The 26,346-nt window shown below is 44.4% G+C and overlaps 1 protein-coding gene across 1 annotated transcript in view; it reads right to left on the bottom strand.

Annotated features, from left to right (window-relative positions):
- LOC124113454 (A disintegrin and metalloproteinase with thrombospondin motifs 12-like) overlaps positions 1 to 24,655 on the bottom strand; it is a 39,932-nt gene extending 15,277 nt beyond the window's left edge. The window contains exons 1-8 of the mRNA XM_046473804.2: positions 24,364 to 24,655; positions 9,868 to 10,085; positions 8,898 to 8,984; positions 8,181 to 8,334; positions 6,904 to 7,054; positions 4,407 to 4,485; positions 3,198 to 3,290; positions 1,752 to 1,909 (exon numbers count right to left, since the gene is read on the bottom strand). Of these exons, the coding sequence (XP_046329760.2) occupies positions 1,752 to 1,909; positions 3,198 to 3,290; positions 4,407 to 4,485; positions 6,904 to 7,054; positions 8,181 to 8,334; positions 8,898 to 8,984; positions 9,868 to 10,085; positions 24,364 to 24,430 (1,007 nt within the window). The 5' untranslated portion in view covers positions 24,431 to 24,655. The remainder of the gene's footprint in view (positions 1 to 1,751; positions 1,910 to 3,197; positions 3,291 to 4,406; positions 4,486 to 6,903; positions 7,055 to 8,180; positions 8,335 to 8,897; positions 8,985 to 9,867; positions 10,086 to 24,363) is intronic.
- Positions 24,656 to 26,346: the final 1,691 nt, after the last annotated feature.

Raw genomic sequence — 26,346 nt, 5'->3', positions numbered from 1 at the left:
TGTGTAGCAGATCAACGAACGTGTGTGTAGCAGATCAATGAACATGTGTGTAGCAGATCAACGAACGTGTGTGTAGCAGATCAACGAACGTGTGTGTAGCAGATCAACGAACGTGTGTGTAGCAGATCAATGAACGCGTGTGTAGCAGATCAATGAATGTGTGTTTATCCCCTGACTGAACACGTGTGTATTACACATTTAATGGTGTGTGCCAGCAGCCAATGAACACATGTGTATTTCCACTCAATGAACGTGTGTATATTTAACCAGTGAAGTTGTGTATATCCACTCCATGAACGTGTTTGCAACGAACCAATGAACGTGTATGTATCCACTCAATTAACGTGTGCGTATCCACCCAAAGAACGTGTATGTTACCAACCAATGAACGTGTGTGTATATCCACTCAATGAACGTGTGTATATTTAACCAATGAAGCTGTGTATATCCACTCCATGAACGCGTTTGTAACCAACCAATGAATGTGTGTGCATCCAGCCAATACACGTGTGTGTAACCAACCAATGAATATGTGTGTGTGTCCAACAAAGGAACGTGTATATATCCAACCAATGAACCCGTGTGTATCAAACCAATAAACGTGTGTGTGTCTACCCATGGAACGTGTGTATAGCCACTCAATGAACATGTTATATCCACTCAATGAACATGTGTAAATCCAGCCAATGAACATGTGTATATCCAACCAATAAACGTGTGTGTAACCAACCAATGAACGTGTGTGTGTGTGTCAAACAAATGGACGTGTATGTATTCACCCAATGAACGTGTATGTATTCACCCAATGAACGTATGTGTATCCAAGCAATGAACGTGTGTCTAACCAACCAGTGTATGAATGAATAAATACTCTTTATTTCCCCCAATGATTTGGAGAGTGGCACATACAATTACATTACTTTATTTGACAACGGCAATGACAAAATACATATAAATACAACAGATGGAGCTGAGTCAGCAGTAATGAAGTGATGCGTAAAACTGTATTTACATGATGTGTGACATAGCTTCACAAATACAATATGTACCTTGTGAACATCATCATGTGGTAGTTAGGTGTACGACTAGTCATATAGAGGTATCTTGTGAACACCATCATGTGGTAGTTAGGTGTACGACTAGTCATATACACATACCTTGTGAACACCATCATGTGGTAGTTAGGTGTACAACTAGTCATATAGAGGTATCCTGTGAACACCATCATGTGGTAGTTAGGTGTACGACTAGTCATATAGAGGTATCCTGTGAACACCATCATGTGGTAGTTACGTGTACGACTAGTCATATAGAGGTATCCTGTGAACACCATCATGTGGTAGTTACGTGTACGACTAGTCATATAGAGGTATCCTGTGAACACCATCATGTGGTAGTTACGTGTACGACTAGTCATATATAGGAACATTGTGAACACCATCATGTGGTAGTTACGTGTACGACTAGTCATATATAGGAACATTGTGAACACCATCATGTGGTAGTTACGTGTACGACTAGTCATATACAGATACCTTGTGAACACCATCATGTGTTAGATACGTGTAAGACTAGTCATATACAGATACCTTGTGAACACCATCATGTGGTAGTTACGTGTACGACTAGTCATACACAGATACCTTGTGAACACCATCATGTGGTAGTTACGTGTACCACTAGTCATATACAGATACCTTGTGAACACCATCATGTGGTAGTAACGTGTAAGACTAGTCATATACAGATACCTTGTGAACATCATGATGTGGTCGTGGGCAGGGACGTCAGGGGTTGAGGCGGACCATGTCTTCAGGGCCTCTAGGACCACAGTGGCGTTCAGCTGCCAGGTGTTGTTGGTCGTGATGTGACCCCTGATCTTCTCAGACCAAGGTGAGTCGGTCTCATTCTGGAGATAATACGGTACCAACTAATATGGTGTATACTTGATATACTAGTAATCAGATCACAAATGACCGCAATTTAAATACATACACTCTTCAGTTTTAGCCTTTTATGGCGTTACATACATATGAACATATTTGTGGTGCTGAATTAGGAGATTGTGTGTGAAATACAGTAGTGTGGACTATTAACTTTGTTCTATATAAACGCAAAAATGACATTAGACCAACTTTTTGGACAGGAGTAAAATTTCAATCGATTCATTATCTTACTGTCGAAGTAATATTTGACAGTAAGTGAATCAACGTTGCTTTATGCCGCAGTCTACAATACTCGGCTATATAGCATCCACTCATCTTATTGTCCAAGTTATATTTGACAGTAAGTGAATCAACGTTGCTTTATGCCGCAGTCTACAATACTCCAGCTATATAGCATCCACTCATCTTATTGTCCAAGTTATATTTGACAGTAAGTGAATCAACGTTGTTTTATGCCGCAGTCTACAATACTCCAGCTATATAGCATCCACTCATCTTATTGTCCAAGTTATATTTGACAGTAAGTGAATCAACGTTGCTTTATGCCGCAGTCTACAATACTCCAGCTATATAGCATCCACTCATCTTATTGTCCAAGTTATATTTGACAGTAAGTGAATCAACGTTGCTTTATGCCGCAGTCTACAATACTCCAGCTATATAGCATCCACTCATCTTATTGTCCAAGTTATATTTGACAGTAAGTGAATCAACGTTGCTTTATGCCGCAGTCTACAATACTCCAGCTATATAGCATCCACTCATCTTATTGTCCAAGTTATATTTGACAGTAAGTGAATCAACGTTGCTTTATGCCGCAGTCTACAATACTCCAGCTATATAGCATCCACTCATCTTATTGTCCAAGTAATATTTGACAGTGAGTCAATGTTTTTGTATGCCGCAGTACGCGACAATCGAGCTATATCACATCCACATGAAAATAATCGAGTTTAGACTAGACAAACCAGTCTGCGATGACATCACTTAGCCAACTCACAGAGACAGCCAAGTTTTGTCCGGTTTCATGGCAAGCATAGGATACTGTATAAATTCGGAACATACATGAAGGGTTCGTGAGGTCAGAACGTTTTCCCAGGGAGACATTTCTTACCTAATGTAGGTGTTCGAACCCCTGACCAGCGGATCCTAGCATAATCAAGGGAGACAATTTTTCTCAGCAACTTAGATCATGTTGAGGCCCAATTTTTCACCGCCATCCTTCCTGTTACCGTTGGTTTAATTACATACCGTTGCGATGAAGAAGCCCACCAGACGGATGTTGAACAGATGGCTGGTGTTGCCGGTGTTCAATTCTCCGATGCTCTTAAAGCGAAGGCTGACCTGTGAATATAGATAGCGGAACTCAGACCAGGTATACGTTAGATCTACTGTGTAGATCTGCTACAACAGTTGGGAGATCTAAGTTTTGTATAAAGTTGATCACATGTGTCATGCAATAGTGACGTGTATTGCTTCAGCAGTAACAGATAGTGAGTTGTAAGACAGTGATAGTTTCAGCTCTCACGGCGTCCTGTAAAAAAATATTTAAAAAGGTTTGGCCGTCAGACACGATATACAGCTTTGCGTTCAGATAACACGATCATCAAAGTCAATCGTTGCTACCGTCCTCGTTTAAATCTGCTGGGACCTGAGGACCTTAGGACCAAACATGCCTTGGCATCCCGACCTGGAGTGAGTGAGTGAGTGAGTGAGTGAGGATGATTTTACGCCGCTTTTAGCACTATTCGAGTAATATCACGGCGGGTGACACCAGAAACGGGCTTGACACATTGTACCCATGTCGAGAATCGAACCCGGGTCTTCGGCGTGACGAGCGAACGCTTTAACCACTTGGCACCCCGACCGACCCATCCCGACCTGGAACGTGTATGTGACCAACCGTCAGCATTTCTGAGATTGAGCATTGCTCATCGTTGTTATCAACGTTAACTCGACCAATTCTCTGTCCGTCATACATCATCCCTAGACCCTACCCTTACCATCTCCATCTTTTAATGTTAAGGTATTGCCAGAGACTTCCTTAACGAGGCAGCATCAGCAATGCATCAGTGTGTGACTACGACAGGCAATGTCTGAGTGTACTTCAATTATGCAAACTTTGGCAGAACGAGATTCAAACTATACTCGTACACATAACCAGGCGACAATGATTAACGGCTGAAGGTTGTTAAGGGAATAACAATGATACCAGAAAGTACAGACAACTATGTTTTTTCTGACTCTGCAAACAAAATGTTTTCTTATAATATGTGTCGCAAAAAATATAATTGTCCTTTGAGAGAAAAGCAGTGGTATGTCGTAAACAGTGGTATGTCGTAAAGCCGTGGCTATAAAATATTATCGTTTCTGTCTCTTACAGAAATCCCTGTCCAGTTTGTTATCGTAATGTTAACACTACACAGACGGCACTCCTAAGCCGAACTCGGGCCAACTCACAGAGTTCATGACATGAGCAAAGTATTTCTTCATTTCTGTTTTTCCTCGTGCAGCGTCGCCCCCTGCCCTGGCCGTCCATCTGAAACATGAGCCAGAGTGAGTGAGTCCCCAATATCCCGTGCTGGCGCAAGAGCTGAGCTGAGCTGAGTGAGTGAGTGAGTGAGTGGGTGGTTGGGTGGGTGGGTGGGTGGGTGAGTGAGTGAGTGAGTATGGTTTTACGCCGCCTTTAGCAATATTCCAGCAATATCACGGAGGGGGACACCAGAAATGGGCTTCACACTTTGTACCCATGTCGGGAATCGAACCCGAGTCTTCGGCGTGACGAGCGAACGCTTTAACCACTAGGCTACCCGACCGCCCCTGGACCAGAGTGAGACAGTTTGCTTTTTATTTGTTTGTTGATTAACACAGCACTCAGCAATATTCTGTCTATATGACGGCGATTTGTAAACAATCGAGTCTTGACCAGAGAGTCCAGCGATTGACATCATGAGCATCGATCTACGCAATTGGGATACGATGGCATGCTTCAACCAAGTCAGCGAGCCTGACCACCCGATCCCGTAAGTCGCTCCTTGCGACAAGCATTGTGTTCGTTATTTCACGGTGTGTCTGATGCGGTGGAGGAAAGACGACAGTGAGACATACACACAGGTCAGTCCCTCGAGTGTGGTGCTGTGCAACTCATGGAAGTTAAAACGCAACTGTGTTCCATCACATGTATGTGTGTGAGTAGAATGCTTGTTCATATATTCTACAATGTTGGTTTAAAGAAAAGTGATTTTATCAACATTAATATGAGTGAATTAATTAAGCATATATACTGAGGGGCAAAGAAAGTATACCCAGTTTGCAGTTATGTCCTTGAAAATTAAAAACAAATCTGGTGTTAATTTTGTTTATATCTATTTGACCATCATTCATCCTTGCAACAGTTTCTAAAACATAATCTGTGTCTGGGTAATTTTGTGTTTAGATAAACTGGTTCAATGAAGACTGCTGTAAGGAATGAATTTGCGACCACATGACCCCTTTGAAATTTTGTAAAAATGTGCCGAAAAAATCAAATGTATTGATTTTCAAATATAAGATTCTAACATACCCATCAGCATTTGTGTATAATGCAAAACTGTTTTGATTTTTTTTAATGTTTCAAACCAGCGGTTGTGCATTATGCGAAATTTCTTTATTAATTTTTAAAACTTTCAAATCAAACTTTATTAAAAAAGCAAAAAAAACAGATGTGGGAGTATTCTTTGAATGTGACTAAGCCCTTGTACGGTTCCTCTTTTGGATATAACATCGCTATTCTCACTTGAAAATCAAACATATGATCAAATCAACTGAGAAGTATAGTTTCTTTTGCTCCTCAGTTTACAGTATTTAGATAGTAACACATGACTTAACACACGCACACACATACACATTTTGACATTTACTTTGGAATATTGGATTTGAATTATGTTTTTAAAGACATTGTGTTGATGTGTGCTTTTCCTCAGGTTACTTGCGTGCGTTAGTGGATGACGCCTATATTCACATCACAGTTACATTTATCAAGTGGGTTTGCCAATGCTTCACGGTCCAGCGGTTTGTGATTTGTTCTATTCATGGTATGAAAAGGTTGAGGGGATATTGTTGCTTCAAGTGGTAGAATTGAGCTGTACAAAGCAGTCGTGTTCATCCAATATGTGGTAAAAAAATATAATGATTACATGAAGGAATTCTAAAGCTGGATATTTTATGTGTTATCGTGTGAGGTGATTCAGGTGGATACAAGTGATGTAAGCCTGAATGATAAACCTTGAGAAAGTTTGTATATCATGGAGTGACTTGTACTATATTATTCCATTTTAAGGGTGTCTGCTTCGGAAGCTTCCAGGGTGGGGTGGGAGGATGGGGGGGGGGGGGGGGGGGGGGGGGGGGGGGGGGGGGGTGGGGTGGGGGGGTGGGGTGGGGGGGTGTGTGTGTGGGGGGTGTGTGTGTGTGGGGGGGGGGGGTGTGGGGGCGTTAGCCCAGTCGTCTAAGGCGCCTCGATTCGCTGGGCAGAGCTGCGTCCCTTGGGCACGCCAGAAACCTATGATTGTGGGTTCGAATCCCGGTCGACCTGAGTATGTTTCTAGGTTTGTCAGCACCATGCCCGTGCTCGTGGGTTTCACCGAAGTAGTAAACGTCTGAGACCTGCATCACTTCGGGCTTCGGGCGTTAAACCCAACTCAATCACAATCCACACAATGGGAACTCGTTTAAGGCGGAACAATTCGTTATGTAGCGTGCCAGAAACCTATGATTGTGGGTTCGAATCCAAGATTTGCTCTGCATATGTTTCTAGGTTTGTCAGCACCATACCGTTCTCGTCGTACCAAAGTGGTAAACGTCTAAGACCTGCAACAATCCGAGCTTTTCCTCACATATGACTGACCCGCCGTGATTTAACCGAACTATTGTTCTGCACGGCGTTAAACCCTCTCATCCAACCATTAACCTCACAACTTACACTTTGAGGAGCGAGTAATCCAACAGAGCTATGACGTCGATATTGATGGTCTGTTCTGCGTCAACAACTTCACGTTTTTCACGTGCGGCACGTGCGGGAGGTAAGCGGATCTCGTCCAGACTTCTGCTGATTATTTCTTCATACTTCTCCACTAATTATGATGAAAAAAAAAGAGGACGTTATTTTTATTAATAAACAAATATAATATAATTTTATCATATATTTAATGATATCTGTATGATCTGTGCATATCATTCCACATGATACAAAAACATGACCATAGAATTTGATGATACGGGTACCATTATACGTACTGGCGGATCCACAGGGGACATTCAGCCCGTGAAGATCAAGGGTAGAACAAGTCTTCAGCAACCCATGCTTGCCGAAAAAGGTGACTATGCTTGTCGTAAGAGCCGACTAACGGGATCGGGTGGTCAGGCTCGCTGACTTGGTTGATGCATGTCATCGTATCCCAATTTCATGGATCGATGCTCATGATGTCAATCACTGTATTGTCTGGTCCAGATTCGATTATTTACAGACCGCCGTCATATAGCTGGAATATTGCTGAGTGCGGCGTCAAACAAACAAACAAACAAACAAACACAGGGGACATTCGGGGGTGCGCATCCTTGTTTTTCGGAGCCACCTCGCATGTCAGCTACGCCCACGACCAAGTATTTTTGTGACTTGGGTATTATGTGTACTCATCCTTTTTCAACATCCCGGTTACACGGGTACAAGTTCAAAATACCTCCCTGGGATGACATACCCCTTGGGTAGTCCGGGTCACATCGTAAGAGACGACTTAACTGAGGATCCGGTTATCACAATGCATATGGCCTGGCCCGTGTGACACCATATCACGGCTGCGTGGTCCAAGATTTGTTTGTACCTATATGACGGCGTTCTGTAAATAATCGAGTCTGGACCAAACAATCCTGTGATTGACATCATGAGCATCGATCCACGCAATTGGGATCGATGTCATGCAGCAACCAAGTCAGCGAGCCTGATCACTCGATCGCGTTAGTCGCCTCTTACGACAAGCATGGTCGCCTTTCACGGCAAGCATGGGTTGCTGAAGACCTATTCTACCAACGACCTTACTACAAACAGTAAATACATAGATAATGCTGAAAGTACTCACTTGCTTGTGACCAATAACCGTGACGTCACCTAATGATTCTGATCCGAATAAGTTTTATTCAGAATGGTATCTGTTTTCCAGACACAAATTTCAATATTTGTATCTTTGTAGAAATGTAGCTCACCTGTAATCTCAGCATCAAAGGGGAGGTCCTCTTTGGCTCTGATCACGTGGTACAGCTTCTCTGCTCCTGAGTGAAACAGGCGGCGGTAGAGGGGGACTGTGGACTGGGAGGGAAGGACGCGGTACTTGACGCTCCCAACAAACAGACTACCCTCCTGGAAGGGGGAATGAGACATACTTATTTTATGTTGTTAGACATTTGAGGAAAAACTCTCATATTTATGTGTTTCGTCACATCCTTGTGAGTATCGTTTTTATAATAATGGTTAATATTATGATTATTATGATGATGATGACTATTATTATGATTATTTACAGATTAAAATAAATAAATGCAGCAACGAGGGTTTGGGTGATCCTGACACAGTCAGGCTGGCTAAGCTCATCGTCAGTTCAGGTACAATGTGTGAAGCCCACGTTTGGTGTCCCCCGTCGTGATATTGCTGGAATATTGCTAAAAGCGGCGTTAAACCATATTCACTCCCTCACTTCTCAGCTCAGGGCCCTTGCCCCCTCTACACGCAGCCCAGACAGCGAATAGGACCTCTGTTAGGTGCTGTCAACCATCGGTTATTCTCACAGAGGCCAAATTGTTTACAGGATGGCGCGATACTGCTGGAAACTCACTCGCTGTGATTTTTAAATAGTATCACAGTCTAACACCTTACATTCTGGACACAGATATCGAGGAATATCAGAAACACTGTTTCCACCTCACCATCTCATATTCAGCTCCAGATGGTGACACAGCACACGTGATGAAGACAGCTGCCTCGTGGGCCAAGTCTTGGTAGGCCGCTCGTAACTAGAAGACAAGGAATTGTTGGAAATTGAAACAAGATAAAATAGACATCTGTCTTAAACCGATCATATTGGGAACATGCTAAGGATCATCCATTTGATTTGTAGGAGGGTGGGGGGTATGTTTAAGAACAATCTATTTCTTCCCAACGGTATCCAAGAACCTCTTTACTTACTGAGCACCATCAAAGAATCTATTAATTTCCCTATTAACACAACAAATTTAATGTTTGGGTATTTTCCACAAAAAATATTCATTTTGGGCATATTTCTGAACAAACTATTCATTTAACCTCCCAAAAAATAATATAAAAATTAAAATGAATAAAAGTTTAATAAATAAAATAAAAATTCACAGGTGACCCTAAAAGAAAATAATCGTTTGTCAGAAATGGTGCAACCACTTTACAGGGGAAAATGTTTTTTTTATGTATTAAAGCAGAGCTGATTTTTTTCTGTCTCAACGAACCCTCTTTCTAGACTCCCACGACCCGAAATCCCCCAATATTAAGTGATCTGTTCCAAGATCATTCTCAATTAACTTCGCCAGGTACAGAATCACGCTCGTGAACACACTGCCCCATGTGGGGCCCTGTTATGGGACCCGTGAAGATCCGGGGTAGAATAGGTCTTCAGCAACCCATGCTTGCCGTAAAAGGCGACTATACTTGTCGTAAGAGGCGACTAACGGGATCGGTTGGTCAGGCCGCTGACTAGGTTGAAGCCTGTCCTCGATCCCAATTGCGTGGATTGGTGCTCATGATATCAATCACTGGATTGTCTGGTCCAGACTCGATTATTTACAGACCGCCGTCATATAGCTGGAATGTTGCTGAGTGCGGCGTAAAACAACCAACCAACCAACCAACCCTATTATGGAGCCCTACCTTGGGGTCATCTTGCTCCTCGCGCCTGAAGCCTGTCCGACCGTCAGCCGTCATCTCAATGACGTAGGAGGGAACACCGGGATGCACGTGGTCATTTCTGCGCAGGTTCAAGGTCAACGTTTCACCGCCAACCTCCAACGTCAACTTAACGTTCGATGGCAGTATGCATTGATCTAGACCTTCAAGTGAGGGGTCAAATGTGACGTAGGCATATTCCCCTGAAAGAGAATTGTCACGTGCGGTAATCATTTTGTTACGTTAATTGCAGAATATGTTCAGCACTATCTTATAACTGAGTCCACGTTTCTGTAATTGTATTAAGAGAAAGGTAAATACTGGCGAACTGAGACGAACCGTTTAGATTCTTGTAGCATGGTGAATGAATGAATGAGTGAGTGAGTGAGTTGGGTGTATGTCGCTTTAAACAAGATTTTGGTTATATCGAATATATCATAATACGCGAGTGCCTAAAACCGAAGAATTTGAGTTAGATACTGGATTTGTAGGGTGTCTAATTAAGACTGTTTTACAAAAATATTAACTTTGAGTTTCTTGCACATGATTTACCTTAAATTTAACCTAAACGTTTGTAAACAGCTGCACTACTTTCTATTTGATTTTCTGGTTAGAATAAATATTCAGCAACACATGCTTGTCGTAAGAGGCGACTAACTGGTGGTCAGGATCGCCGTTATATAGCTGGAATATTGCTGTGTGCGGCGTTAATCAAGAAACAAACAAACCTAATATACCAAAATACAATTATAACTATTTGTAAATAAAAGTGTTGAGGAACTTCACAGCAGTTCTAAGCTGAATTACGTTAATCAGCCTTGTAATACGACAGACATACATGGCTTGTTATAATTACGACAAAGACGTACATTTTCATAGACTATAAATAACTTGATGAATCTTCTGGAAACATACATTATTCCGTGAAGCAATATGCGTCTTGGCGATACACGAAGACGTGGAAACATAAACATTTTAACATTTTGTCTTTATTTTACATTGCTTGGGGTGAGAGTAGGGGATAACATTCTATTTCAAAGTGGAAGCACTTATAGACTGAGCTCATAGTTAGGTGGAATACTTTCCCCTAAACTTCCCTCGATCGTCACCGCGCTTGGTGCATTTGAACCCCAGTTCCTTGGAGTACGGGTACAGTGTTGGAGATATCAATAGAACCTTTAATTTCGGCCTGAATCGTGTTCCCAGCTAGAGGACGTTTACCTTTGTGTAGACTTCTGCCCTTCTTATAACCCCTTTTTTCAAACCTACCTGGTTATGCATACCCGTTTTCTGCTTTGTATCATGGCGGTCCTTTAGCTTTAACTGACCGTGTCATGCACCTGTTTACAAGGCAAATTAAGGGCCTTGCAAGTTCTCTCATATAAGTTGCCATAACTCACAATAGGACCCACCTTGGACTTTTTTTTGCCAAATAATTTGTATACATTGTGTATTTTTGCACAAAGGACAGATTGCAGAACCACGTGTTCACCGGCTGGGATTTGTATGTTACCATTCATTTGAATTGTGTAGGGAGTATGTGATGATTTCAAAACAAGTTATAGAAATATCTTATGTAGAGGCATGTTTCATGATACGTAATTGAGCTGCGTCATGGTGTCAAAAGCTATTTCGTTTATTGTGCGAACTGTTTCTTTTTATTTCCCTCACTACTTTAGGGTGGGGTCTGGTTAAAGTGGAATGGTGTTTAACGCCGCAGTCAAAAGTGTCGCAGTCATATAGCGACGTGCATGCATGCATGTGTGTGTGTGTGTGTGTGTGTGTGTTTGTGTGTGTGTGTGTGTGTGTGTGTGTGTGTGTGTGTGTGTGTGTGTGTGTGCGTGCGCGTGGCTGCTTGTAGTTGTCCGGACTAATGTCGTTTTTTATAGTACTAGCCACTTAACAAGGCTCAGCATCCAGCGTTCCAAAAGGGGGATGGTACCCTCGTTCATACATGTACAAATACAGGCTTCTGTCGAGTGAAACCCCTTGTCTCGAACATATATCGAGTTATCCCTAGTTCGAGACAAGCGAGTGAATTATATTGGTTAATGAGTGAGTTTAGTTTAACGCCGCTTTTAGCAGTTTTCAACTTGAAGTTATATCACGGCGTGTCAGCTTAATGTGGGAGAAAAGCCAAAAGTGATGCAGGTCTCAATCGTATAACACTATAGCGAAACCCACGAGCACAGGTGTGGTGCTGGCAAACCTTGAAACAGTCAGGGCGAACCGGGATTCGAACCCACGATCACAGGTTTCTGGCGTACCCGAAGGACGCAACTATGCATAGCGAATTGGTAGAAGCGGATGACATTAAGACACACCGAAGTTAAACACGCGGAATATAACGGTTGTTTGCAGATAATGGAGGATATAGATGACTGGCCAAGTACAAAGCGACGTGCATTTTGTACGTTGGTTAACTCGCACAATGAGCAGCTTTGCCACACACATATTCAGATACACATAACGAGTATAACACCCGGCATAAACAGACCGATTGTAAAGCACGGCAGAGTATCTCACAAAGCCTGACGCTGGCATTATTAAGCTACGTCGTGTGAATGACCCCCCACGGCGAGTGACATTATATGTCCCAACTGACCTCGTGATTACCTCGTGCAAATATCAAAATAATTTTCTTCAACACTGATACCCAGCTTCTTCAAAACAAAGTCAACGGAACCTTTGTGTAAGATTTCTGATATATATTTAATCCCTTGACATTATTTACAGGGTGATTAAACCTTATGGCTATCTCATGCAAGAGTAAGTTGGATTTTTATTTACGCTCTAAACGGAACCTTTGTGTAAGATTTCTGATATATATTTAATCCCTTGACATTATTTACAGGGTGATTAAACCTTATGGCTATCTCATGCAAGAGTAAGTTGGATTTTTATTTACACTCTAAACGGAACCTTTGTGTAAGATTTCTGATATATATTTAATCCCTTGACATTATTTACAGGGTGATTAAACCTTATGGTTATCTCATGCAAGAGTAAGTTGGATTTTTATTTACGCTCTAAACGGAACCTTTGTGTAAGATTTCTGATATATATTTAATCCCTTGACATTATTTACAGGGTGATTAAACCTTATGGTTATCTCATGCAAGAGTAAGTTGGATTTTTATTTACGCTCTAAACGAAACCTTTGTGTAAGATTTCTGATATATATTTAATCCCTTGACATTATTTACAGGGTGATTAAACCTTATGGCTATCTCATGCAAGAGTAAGTTGGATTTTTATTTACGCTCTAAACGGAACCTTTGTGTAAGATTTCTGATATATATTTAATCCCTTGACATTATTTACAGGGTGATTAAACCTTATGGCTATCTCATGCAAGAGTAAGTTGGATTTTTATTTACGCTCTAAACGGAACCTTTGTGTAAGATTTCTGATATATATTTAATCCCTTGACATTATTTACAGGGTGATTAAACCTTATGGCTATCTCATGCAAGAGTAAGTTGGATTTTTATTTACGCTCTAAACGGAACCTTTGTGTAAGATTTCTGATATATATTTAATCCCTTGACATTATTTACAGGGTGATTAAACCTTATGGCTATCTCATGCAAGAGTAAGTTGGATTTTTATTTACGCTCTAAACGGAACCTTTGTGTAAGATTCCTGATATATATTTAATCCCTTGACATTATTTACAGGGTGATTAAACCTTATGGCTATCTCATGCAAGAGTAAGTTGGATTTTTATTTACGCTCTAAACGGAACCTTTGTGTAAGATTCCTGATATATATTTAATCCCTTGACATTATTTACAGGGTGATTAAACCTTATGGTTATCTCATGCAAGAGTAAGTTGGATTTTTATTTACGCTCTGGAAATCTTAACCAACTCATTACTTTGGAGTGAGTGAGTGAGTTGGGTTTAACGCCGCTTTTAACATTATTCCAGTAAAACCACGGCGTGTCAGCTTAATGTGGGAGGAAAGCCCGAAGTGATGCAGGTCTCAGACGTTTACCACTTTGGTGAAACCCACGAGCATGGGTTTGGGTCTGACAAACCTAGAAACATAATCGGGGCGAACCGGGATTCAAGCCACAATTTACAGGGTGAAGTTATTGAAAGAATGAAATACTTGTAACACGCGGTTTTGCCAAGATATTAATCTCAAGGTAACTACGTTGTCATAGTATCACTGTACCTGTCTGACAGGTAAATGATATAAGTGTGATCATGATAACATTGTGTGTCTGCATGTCGGACCAGACAGAAGGCTTCATGTGATGTAATGTGACAGGTGTGCAGGTGGGCGGGATGTGGGCCTGGCAACCCTAGCACGAGGCACTCTTTCAACTGAACCGTCCATGGCGTGAACGAGAACATCATGCCCATGATTGGGTAGCGTGGTAGCTTGGAATAACCAAGTGGACTAAATATTGTAAACGTTTGCCACTTGCAGGAACGTGCTCGCACGGGTATGGCGCTGATAAACAAATGATTATGATCATGACGAATCTCGGGGTTCGAACCCAATATCAGCGGATCTTGGCGTGTTAAAGGGAAGCAACTCAACAAAACCGATGTTATCACTAAATTCTTTTGTAGAGAGGCCGAAACTCACATGAGTGAGTATGATTTTAAGCCGCTTTAAGCAATATTCCAGAAATATCACGTTGGGGGAAACTCACATGAGAATTTCCGGCCGGAGCAGAATTTGTCCCCAATATCCCGTGCTGGCGCAAGAGCTGAGCTGAGCTGAGCTGAGCTGAGCTGAGCTGAGCTGAGCTGAGCTGAGCTGAGTGAGTGAGTGAGTGAGTGAGTGAGTGGGTGGGTAAATGGGTGGGTGGGTGGGTGGATGGATGGGTGAATGGGTGGGTGAGTGAGTGAGTGAGTGAATGGGTAGTTGGGTGAGTGAATGGGTGTGTGGGTGAGTGAGTGAGTGAGATTTGTAGTATACCGCTTTTAAGCAATATTCCAGCAATATCACGACAGGGAACAACAAAAATTGGCTTCACACATTGAACCCATGCAAATGGCGTGATGAGAACGCGACCGCTTTTACCACTAGGCTATCCCACCGCCACGGAAGATCAGGTGGTGACAGTCCTTGACCTAGCTGATGGCAGCCATGATGTCTCGGGGACCTGGATACCTGCCCTGTCAAGCACAGGTTTGACTAGCCCCTGGATACCTGCCCTGTCAAGCACAGGTTTGTCGGGCCCTTGGATACCTGCCCTGTCAAGCACAGGTTTGTCGGGCCCCTGGATACCTGCCCTGTCAAGCACGGGTTTGTCGGGCCCCTGGATACCTGCCCTGTCAAGCACAGGTTTGTCGGGCCCCTGGATACCTGCCCTGTCAAGCACAGGTTTGTCGGGCCCCTGGATACCTGCCCTGTCAAGCACGGGTTTGTCGGGCCCCTGGATACCTGCCCTGTCAAGCACGGGTTTGTCGGGCCCCTGGATACCTGCCCTGTCAAGCACAGGTTTGTCGGGCCCCTGGATACCTGCCCTGTCAAGCACAGGTTTGTCGGGCCCCTGGATACCTGCCCTGTCAAGCACAGGTTTGTCGGGCCCCTGGATACCTGCCCTGTCAAGCACAGGTTTGTCGGGCCCCTGGATACCTGCCCTGTCAAGCACAGGTTTGTCGGGCCCCTGGATACCTGCCCTGTCAAGCACAGGTTTGTCGGGCCCCTGGATACCTGCCCTGTCAAGCACAGGTTTGTCGGGCCCCTGGATACCTGCCCTTTCAAGCACAGGTTTGTCGGGCTCATCACGCGAATTTCAATAGGCCACTGTGATATAGCTGAAATTGTGCAGGCCAAAACAATACACACTCACCTCATGAACGTATAGAAAACTTCGTAGATAAATTGTATTTACATGATGAAAGCGTTAATCCTTTAGATATTCTTATAAAAAATAATATATTAATAGTGGTACTTTCATTAACAGACAGTTTCCGTCAGCCCTGGCGTAGTGAAGGTTTCAGGTTTGTTTTCAAGGTCGTCGCGTTGAAATAACGTCTCATTTACACGGATAAACATTCACCTGACACTTTGGGGGATTATTCAGTTTGGGAAATTTGTATATTATCCTCCTCGGGAAGGCAATAAAAGTACAGAACGGGCGGGAGACCATTGAAGTAATCCTTTCAAATATGTTGATCGTAAACTAGGTTTTACATGTTATACCAAGGGTCATGTATCAGTCTGCTTGTCACATGTATGCCATTGTTACCGACACTATTCACAATTGGGAAAGGGGGGGGGGGGGGGGGGGGGGGGGGGGGGGGGGCTAGGCGTGGGTGGAAGGAGTGAGCTTAGAACGGCGAACAAGCACTCAGGCGTGGACTCAACATTACTGACTGGCCAGACATGAAAGGAGAATGTGGTGGGGGACCGCGGCGAATGAAATAAGATACAGGATGTTGTTTGGGTAAAATGTTGTTTAAATCAAAAGCGTCACGATTAATATGCATGGAGCGTTATGTCTTCATTGAACTTCTTTAATACAGTAAACTACGGTTATAACGAACTCGAGGGGACCAATAATTTTAGGTCGTAATAACCGTAGTTCGTTATAAGCGTACATACAGCATATATACAACAACTGGTCGGGACTAAAAAATAAGTTCGTTATATCAGTCAGTTCGTTATAAGCGTGTTCGTTATAAACGTAGTTTACTGTACTTCATTGGGGAGTGTCACATAGCATAAGTAATATATGAAGCACTAAATGTATGAAGATAATAAGTTTGCTAAAAGATTCTTGTCCAAAACTCTTAACTAAATGGCATGGCCCTTATGTAGAACGCTTAGTTCCATTCGTCGCCTATCGCGTCTTTTGTGTGACCATGCACACCAAGAACTTGGGGAGAAGCAATGTCTAAATCTACCGTTCAATTACATTGTTAATTGTCAGTTTTGTTATATATGTCATTGTTTCCGCGCATGTGCAGTGAACCGGACATGACAATACACACCTATATGTTCAGATAAAAATGCGTCTCTTTAAAAATGCGGATATGGATTTTTCGCATTAATGTCACGCTCGCTTTAATTTCATTATTTTTCTTCCCGCCTCGAGCTCGAAAGACGATTATTGGTTAACATTTTCTTAAGTCACTTGAAGTAGCAATAATATCTATCAATATCCTACAGGACAAAGTTGTAAAAATGAATACATTTACAAGGTAAAGAGTTAAAGTATGAGTCAGTATTTTGCAATGCCAAGCCGTAACGACTTACAGTGATGATATCAGCGTCTGTTTTTGTTGACCCCGCGTATTCAGGCAGATATGCGTCACGTGATTAGGATCTATTGTATCTGTCTGTTTCACCCAACCGTGATTGTGATCAAAGACAGTTACCATGGCTAAGTATTCTGTAATGTAAATATTTCTTAAAGAAATATTGAATAATATTCTTTCGTAATACAAATAATATGAGATTCTTTTACCTTATATTGAAATTCAACTAAACTAGTTTCGTTTCCCATCATTGTGCATATACAGCATTAAGTTATCATTAAACGTGTATATTTTACTAGATTCTTGAAATGTCTAATGACATCACGACCTCAGAAGATATAGCAGTCGTGATCTGGCCACGTGTTCAGCTGTTATTAATTCAGGCTAAATAGACCGTATGTTGTAACCGTGCAGCTGTGATTGAGTAGAGACACAGCTGACTACATAGATCCAGTACGTTGTGACCATGCAGCTGTGATTGAGTGGTGACACTCCTGACTGCATAGACCCAGTATGTTGTAACTATGCAGCTGTGATTGAGTAGAGACACTGCTGACTACATAGACCCAGTATGTTGCTACCGTGCAGCTGTGATTGAGTGGAGACACTCCTGACTGCATAGACCCAGTATGTTGTAACCGTGCAGCTGTGATTGAGTGGAGACACTGCTGACTGCATAGACCCAGTATGTTGTAACCGTGCAGCTGTGATTGAGTGAAGACACTGCTGACTACATAGACCCAGTATGTTGTAACCGTACAGCTGTGATTGAGTGAAGACACTGCTGACTACATAGATCCAGTATGTTGTAACCGTGAAGCTGTGATTGAGTGGAGACACTGCTGACTACATAGACCCAGTATGTTGTAACCGTACAGCTGTGATTGAGTAGAGACACTGCTGACTACATAGACCCAGTATGTTGTAACCGTGCAGCTGTGATTGAGTGGAGACACTGCTGACTACATAGACCCAGCATGTTGTAACCGTACAGCTGTGATTGAGTAGAGACACTGCTGACTACATAGACCCAGTATGTTGTAACCGTACAGCTGTGATTGAGTGGAGACACTGCTGACTACATAGACCCAGTATGTTGTAACCGTGAAGCTGTGATTGAGTGGAGACACTGCTGACTACATAGACCCAGTATGTTGTAACCGTGAAGCTGTGATTGAGTGGAGACACTGCTGACTACATAGACCCAGTATGTTGTAACCGTGAAGCTGTGATTGAGTGGAGAAACTGCTGACTACATAGACCCAGTATGTTGTAACCGTGCAGCTGTGATTGAGTGGAGACACTGCTGACTACATAGACCCAGTATGTTGTAACCGTGCAGCTGTGATTGAGTGGAGACACTGCTGACTACATAGAACCAGTTTGTTGTACCGGCTGTATTGAGTCCAGACTCTGAGAACATTCTGATACACAAACAGCCAGATCACACATCGTCATCCCCATCCTCAACAGTCAACACGGATGACAAGCACTTGTTATTGGAATCCCACGGGGAATTTGTATAACTGGTTATCACATGATGATCAGCGACCCCATAGAAAATACAATAATGTGTGTGTGTGTGTGTGTGTGTGTGTGTGTGTGTGTGTGTGTGTGTGTGTGTGTGTGTGTGTGTGTGTGTGTGTGTGTGTGTGTGTGTACGTGTGTGTTTGTGTGTGTATCGTAATACAATCACAGCTTCTTTTTCAAGAGAAGGTTGTCGTATGTGGATGACGAGCGAGTGAGCGAGTATGGTTTTACGCCGCTTTTAGCAATATTCCATTAATATCACGACGGGGGACAAGAGAAATGGGCTTGTTCCCATTTCGGGAATCTAACCCGGCTTTCGGCGTCACGGTGTGTGGACGAAGTACCGTTTTTGCGGGAGAACATATGTAAAGCTGACATTCATCATATCTGATTTCTGACTATGCCACGTCACCAACGAGCTTTCTTAGTCGAGCTATCTCACGTAGCCTAGAAGCCTCGTGTAGTTATTGGAGCGTACAAGCTTCTCCTGAACTTCTTGTTGGAGTGTGATGACGAGTCATTAAATAACACAAATAGTCATGTTATCAGTCGTTCCAAACCGAACACACCCAACACCCACAATAGATCGTTTGGATGATAGAGAATCTTTTAACACACTAACATGATGGGTTTTTTCTATTCTTGCGTAATATAACACGTAAATGCATCCGACCGGAGATATGTAATCAAATAAATCCTGAACAAGGTGTAATCAGGGTTCTTCCTACCATTTGACTGTAATCAAAACTCCTTAACATCGTGGGAAATGTAAAGTCAACAACCGTCAACCCCGTTTCAGCTCTGCTATCTAACCGAACACGCCCCGTACACTGTGTCTCCACCGAGATTACATGCAAAGAGCTTCGTGTATTTGTGTTTAGTTCTGGGCTCCTGGTGTCAAATCAGTGTCTGTCTGTGCAAATAACTTCCATTGACGCTATTACCTACTGATGATAAATATTTGCATGAAGCTAACAGTCAGTCACATTTAAACGACTAATGTCCCTTGAGGAGAACACGCCGACGACAAGAAGGCAGCATTTGCGTCCTGGCGTCATATTTGAATATAGATCGGATATCGCCAGTTGCACTATCCTGAATGCATTCATTTCACTAGCAGAGAGATATGCATGCTATACAAGGACACGTCGTACTATTTTACACCGACGGTCATCTAAGAAGCAGTTCCCCTGAGCTAACCTGATCAGAATCCAGACCTTCCTGGTCTCATTTCTTCAAGCCTTTCTCTTCCGTCACGCCCACCCAAGCCAGCTCCCTCCCTTCCTGGTCTCAATCCATCCTTCGCTCCCACCTTTCTCTTTCTATCCTGCTGCCACCCTTCCTGGTCTCAATCCATCTTTCACGCCAAACTTTCTAAAACGCCCATCCTAGCCTGCTCCCACCCTTCCTGGTCTCAATCCATCTTTCACGGCCACCTTTCTCTTTCTAAAACGCCCACCCTAGCTAGCTCCCATCCTTCCTGGTCTCAATCCATCTTTCACGGCCACCTTTCTCTTTCTAAACCGCCCACCCTAGCCTGCTCCCATCCTTCCTGGTCTTAATACATTCTTCACGCTCACCTTTCTAAAAACGCCCATCCTAGCCTGCTCCCACCCTTCCTGGTCTCAACCCATCCTTCACTCCCACCTTTCTCTTTCTAAAACGCCCGCCCAAGCCAGCTCCCATCCTTCCTGGTCTCAATCCATCCTTCACTCCCACCTTCCTAAAACGACCACCCTAGCCAGCTCCCACCCTTCCTGGTCTCAATCCATCCTTCACGCCCACCTTTCGCAAACGCCCACCCTAGCCAGCTCCCACCCTTCCTGGTCTCAATCCATCCTTCACGCCCACCTTTCTAAAACGCCCACCCTAGCCTGCTCCCACCCTTCCTGGTCTCAACCCATCCTTCACTCCCACCTTTCTCTTTCTAAAACGCCCGCCCAAGCCAGCACCCACCCTTCCTGGTCTCAATCCATCCTTCACGCCCACCTTTCTCAAACGCCAACTTATGCCAGCACCCACCCTTCCTGGTCTCAATCCATCCTTCACGCCCACCTTTCTCAAACGCCCACCTATGCCAGCTCCCAACCTTCCTGGTCTCAACCCATCCTTCACTCCCACCTTTCTCTTTCTAAAACGCCCGCCCATGCCTGCACCCACCCTTCCTGGTCTCAATCAATCCTTACTCCCACTTTTCTAAAACGCCCACCCTAGCCTGTTCCCTCCCTTCCTGGTCTCAATCCATCCTTCACGCCAACCTTTCTCAAACGCCCACCCTAGCCAGCTCCCACCCTTCCTGGTCTCAATCCATCCTTCACGCCCACCTTTCTCAAACGCCCACCCTAGCCAGCTCCCATCCTTCCTGGTCTCAATCCATCCTTCACGCCCACCTTTCTAAAACGCCCACCCTAGCCAGCTCCCATCCTTCCTGGTCTCAATCAATCCTTACTCCCACTTTTCTAAAACGCCCACCCTAGCCTGCTCCCATCCTTCCTGGTCTTAATACATTCTTCACGCTCACCTTTCTAAAAACGCCCATCCTAGCCTGCTCCCACCCTTCCTGGTCTCAATCCATCTTTCACGGCCACCCTTCTTTTTCCTAAAACGCCCACGCTAGCCAGCTCCCACCCTTCCTGGTCTCAACCCATCCTTCACTCCCACCTTTCTCTTTCTAAAACGCCCGCCCAACCCAGCTCCCACCCCACCTGGTCTCAATCCATCCTTCACTCCCACCTTCCTAAAACGACCACCCTAGCCTGCTCCCACCCTTCCTGGTCTCAATCCATCCTTCACGCCCACCTTTCGCAAACGCCCACCCTAGCCAGCTCCCATCCTTCCTGGTCTTAATACATGCTTCACGCTAGCCTTTCTAAAACGCCCATCCTAGCCTGCTCCCACCCTTCCTGGTCTCAATCCATCCTTCACTCCCACCTTTCTCTTTCTAAAACGCCCGCCCTAGCCAGCTCCCACCCTTCCTGGTCTCAATCCATCCTTCACGCCCACCTTTCTCAAACGCCAACTTATGCCAGCACCCACCCTTCCTGGTCTCAATCCATCCTTCACGCCCACCTTTCTCAAACGCCAACTTATGCCAGCTCCCAACCTTCCTGGTCTCAACCCATCCTTCACTCCCACCTTTCTCTTTCTAAAACGCCCGCCCATGCCTGCACCCACCCTTCCTGGTCTCAATCAATCCTTACTCCCACTTTTCTAAAACGCCCACCCTAGCCTGTTCCCTCCCTTCCTGGTCTCAATCCATCCTTCACGTCCACCTTTCTCAAACGCCCACCCTAGCAGGCTCCCACCCTTCCTGGTCTCAATCCATCCTTCACGCCCACTTTTCTAATACGCCCACCCAAGCCAGCTCCCACCCTTCCTGGTCTCAATCCATCCTTCACGACCACCCTAGCCAGCTCCCACCCTTCCTGGTCTCAATCCATCCTTCACTCCCACCCTAGCCTGCTCCCACCCCTCCTGGACTCAATCCATCCTTCACGCCCACCCAAGCCAGCTCCCTCCCTTCCTGGTCTCAATCCATCCTTCGCTCCCACCTTTCTCTTTCTATCCTGCTGCCCCCCTTCCTGGTCTCAATCCATCCTTCACGCCCACCTTTCGCAAACGCCCACCCTAGCCAGCTCCCATCCTTCCTGGTCTTAATACATGCTTCACGCTAGCCTTTCTAAAACGCCCATCCTAGCCTGCTCCCACCCTTCCTGGTCTCAATCCATCCTTCACTCCCACCTTTCTCTTTCTAAAACGCCCGCCCTAGCCAGCACCCACCCTTCCTGGTCTCAATCCATCCTTCACGCCCACCTTTCTCAAACGCCAACTTATGCCAGCTCCCACCCTTCCTGGTCTCAATCCATCCTTCACGCCCACCTTTCTCAAACGCCAACTTATGCCAGCTCCCAACCTTCCTGGTCTCAACCCATCCTTCACTCCCACCTTTCTCTTTCTAAAACGCCCGCCCATGCCTGCACCCACCCTTCCTGGTCTCAATCAATCCTTACTCCCACTTTTCTAAAACGCCCACCCTAGCCTGTTCCCTCCCTTCCTGGTCTCAATCCATCCTTCACGTCCACCTTTCTCAAACGCCCACCCTAGCCAGCTCCCACCCTTCCTGGTCTCAATCCATCCTTCACGCCCACTTTTCTAAAACGCCCACCCAAGCCAGCTCCCACCCTTCCTGGTCTCAATCCATCCTTCACGACCACCCTAGCCAGCTCCCACCCTTCCTGGTCTCAATCCATCCTTCACTCCCACCCTAGCCTGCTCCCACCCCTCCTGGACTCAATCCATCCTTCACGCCCACCCAAGCCAGCTCCCTCCCTTCCTGGTCTCAATCCATCCTTCGCTCCCACCTTTCTCTTTCTATCCTGCTGCCCCCCTTCCTGGTCTCAATCCATCTTTCACGCCCAACTTTCTAAAACGCCCACCCTAGCTAGCTCCTACCCTTCCTGGTCTCAATCCATCCTTCACGCCAACCTTTCTAAACCGCCCACCCTAGCCTGCTCCCATCCTTCCTGGTCTTAATACATTCTTCACGCTCACCTTTCTAAAAACGCCCATCCTAGCCTGCTCCCACCCTTCCTGGTCTCAACCCATCCTTCACTCCCACCTTTCTCTTTCTAAAACGCCCGCCCAAGCCAGCTCCCACCCCACCTGGTCTCAATCCATCCTTCACTCCCACCTTCCTAAAACGCCCGCCCTAGCCAGCTCCCACCCTTCCTGGTCTCAATCCATCCTTCACGCCCACCTTTCGCAAACGCCCACCCTAGCCAGCTCCCACCCTTCCTGGTCTCAATCCATCCTTCACGCCCACCTTTCGCAAACGCCCACCCTAGCCAGCTCCCACCCTTCCTGGTCTCAACCCATCCTTCACTCCCACCTTTCTCTTTCTAAAACGCCCGCCCAAGCCAGCACCCACCCTTCCTGGTCTCAATCCATCCTTCACGCCCACCTTTCTAAAACGCCCATCCTAGCCTGCTCCAACACTTTCTGATCTCATTCCATCCTTCACCCCCACCTTTCTACCAACCTACCCTAATTCAACATTTTAGTCTCATTCCGCCTTTCACACCCATCTTTCTTCCCAGTTACATGTACCCTCCTTTCTAATCTACTTCCGTCATACTATTTGTATATGCCGTTATACCCTCTCTCCTCCTTTTTGCCCACGTTTCTTCCATGTTTACTTGTATCTCTGTTTCTAATCACTTTCTACTTTCTACTTGTCTTCCCTTCTACCTACTTTCTTCTTGTCTTCATTTTTCCCAGTTTCCTTCCTATCTCCCTACTGTCTTCTCTGTCTACGTCCCTGTCTACCTCCCTGTTTTACGTACTTTCTTCTCTTCTGCCGCGTCTACCTTCCTATCTAGTTTTCTCCCTCCTCCCCTCTCTGTCTACCTCCCTCTCAACCCTTCTACCCACCTACCCGTCTGGCAACGTACGTTCTGTGTGAATTATGCTGGGCCAGAAAGTATTGAATTACATACTTAAACACGCACATTATCGTAAATATACTTTAAACCCAAACAACAAGGGTAACAAACACCGTAACACTGTGCAATACAAAGGAAACTGTACAAATCATGGCTTGGGTAAAAAGGCGAGTGAGAATATAATTTATCTCTCGAAAACATACGTACACCCAAATAAATCGCAAACTATTTGGAACTTTTGAAGCTGTTCATTGGCATAGTAATGATAAGTAAAGTCTTACCTTTAACACTCTGGAAAAGACAAATCAATGCATAGATACAGACGTATTCCCAGCGAACGTTGGCCATTATGGTGTAGATGACAGCACGGACTGTTTGCGATGTTGTACTGTTACAGTCGGTACAAGCAACAGGCGACGTGTTGGAGCGGGGCGACTGATCGCTTGACGGAGTGCTCTTAATCACAAAGCCATACCTGATCTGTTCATATTCAAACTATAGACTGACGGGACTCGGGAGTCTTTCAAACGCCAAGTTGTGATGGGGTGGAGGTGGTACACAATAGGGTAGCTCCAGGATCACGGAACACCGCATTTACCGGATTTGCTGTTGGGGTACAGGCAGAGCTAGACACATAATTATACACGTAGTTATATATAGCGGTGGGTAGTATATGCACAGTTGGACACATAATTATGCATACAGTTATATATAACAGTTGGAGGTATATGCAGAGCTCGACATATAGTTATACACATATTTATATATAACGGTGGGTAGTATATGCACAGTTGGACACATAGTTATGCATACAGTTATATATAACGGTTGGAGGTATATGCAGAGCTCGACATATAGTTATACACACATTTATATATAACGGTGGGTAGTATATGCAGAGCTCGACTTATGGTTATACACACAGTTATACATAGTTGAGGTGAGGTAAGGTGAGATGGGGTTTAGCGTTGCGTTCAAGATTATTTGACTTATGTATTGACGTGTATGTGTGTCTGCTTGTACTAGTCTGGACTAATGCCGGTTTTATAGTACTAGCCGAGTAGTGCTTATTTTATCCCCTTAATGTCGAGCATCAGGTAGGGTAACAACAAGCACCATATTTTAAGGTCTTGGTATGACTCGGCCGGGGTTCGAACCACCGACATCCGGGTGTATGCAGGACTAGACACAATGTAAGGCATATAATTATAGTGGTGGGTAATAAATGTGTACCTGGACACATTGTCTCTTCGGTTTGTGAATACTAGTCAAATGACCTTCAGTTTGTTGATACCAGTCAAATGACCCTCAGTTTGTTGATACCAGTCATATTACCTTCAGTTTGTGAATACAAGTAAAATGACCTTCAGTTTGTTGATACCAGTCAAAGGACCTTCAGTTTGTTAATACGAGTTAAATGACCCCCCGTTTGTTAATACCAGTCAAATTACCTTCAGTTTGTGAATACCAGTCGAGTGGCCTTCAGTTTGTGAACACAAGTCAAATGGCTCAGGGTGTGTGAATACAAGTCAAATGGCCTTCAGTTTGCGAACAAAAGTCATATGACCTTCAGTTTGCGAACACAGGTCAAATGGCCCTGAGTATCTGAATGCAAGTCAAATGACCTTCAGTTTGCGAACACAGGTCAAATAGCCCTGGGTATTTGAATACAGGTCAGATGTCCTTCAGTCTGCGAACACAGGTCAAATGGCCCTGGGTATGTGCATACAAGTCAAATGGCCTTCAGTTTGCGAACACAGGTCAAATCGCCCTTAGTATGTGAATACAAGTCAAATGACCTTCAGTTTGTGAATACAAGTCAAATGACCTTCAGTTTGTTAATACGAGTTAAATGACCTTCCGTTTGTTAATACCAGTCAAATTACCTTCAGTTTGTGAATACATGTAAAATGACCATCAGTTTGTGAATACCAGTCGAGTGGCCTTCGTTTGTGAACACAAGTCAAATGGCTCAGGGTGTGTGAATACAAGTCAAATGGCCTTCAGTTTGCGAACACAGGTCAAATAGCCCTGGGTATTTGAATACAGGTCAAATGTCCTTCAGTTTGCGAACACAGGTCAAATGTCCTTCAGTTTGCGAACACAGGTCAAATGGCCCTGAGTATGTGAATACAAGTCAAATGACCTTCAGTCTGCGAACACAGGTCAAATGGCCCTTAGTATGTGAATACAAGTCAAATGACCTTCAGTTTGTGGACACACGTCAAATGGCCCTGGGTGCGTGAATACAAGTAAAAATGACC

The sequence above is a fragment of the Haliotis rufescens genome, unplaced genomic scaffold (genome assembly GCF_023055435.1).
Source record: "Haliotis rufescens isolate VD_foot unplaced genomic scaffold, xgHalRufe1.0.p SCAF_6, whole genome shotgun sequence".
NCBI lineage: Eukaryota > Metazoa > Mollusca > Gastropoda > Lepetellida > Haliotidae > Haliotis > Haliotis rufescens.
Note: the sequence above shows the minus strand (reverse complement) of the source record. Positions and strands in the feature narration are given on the sequence as shown.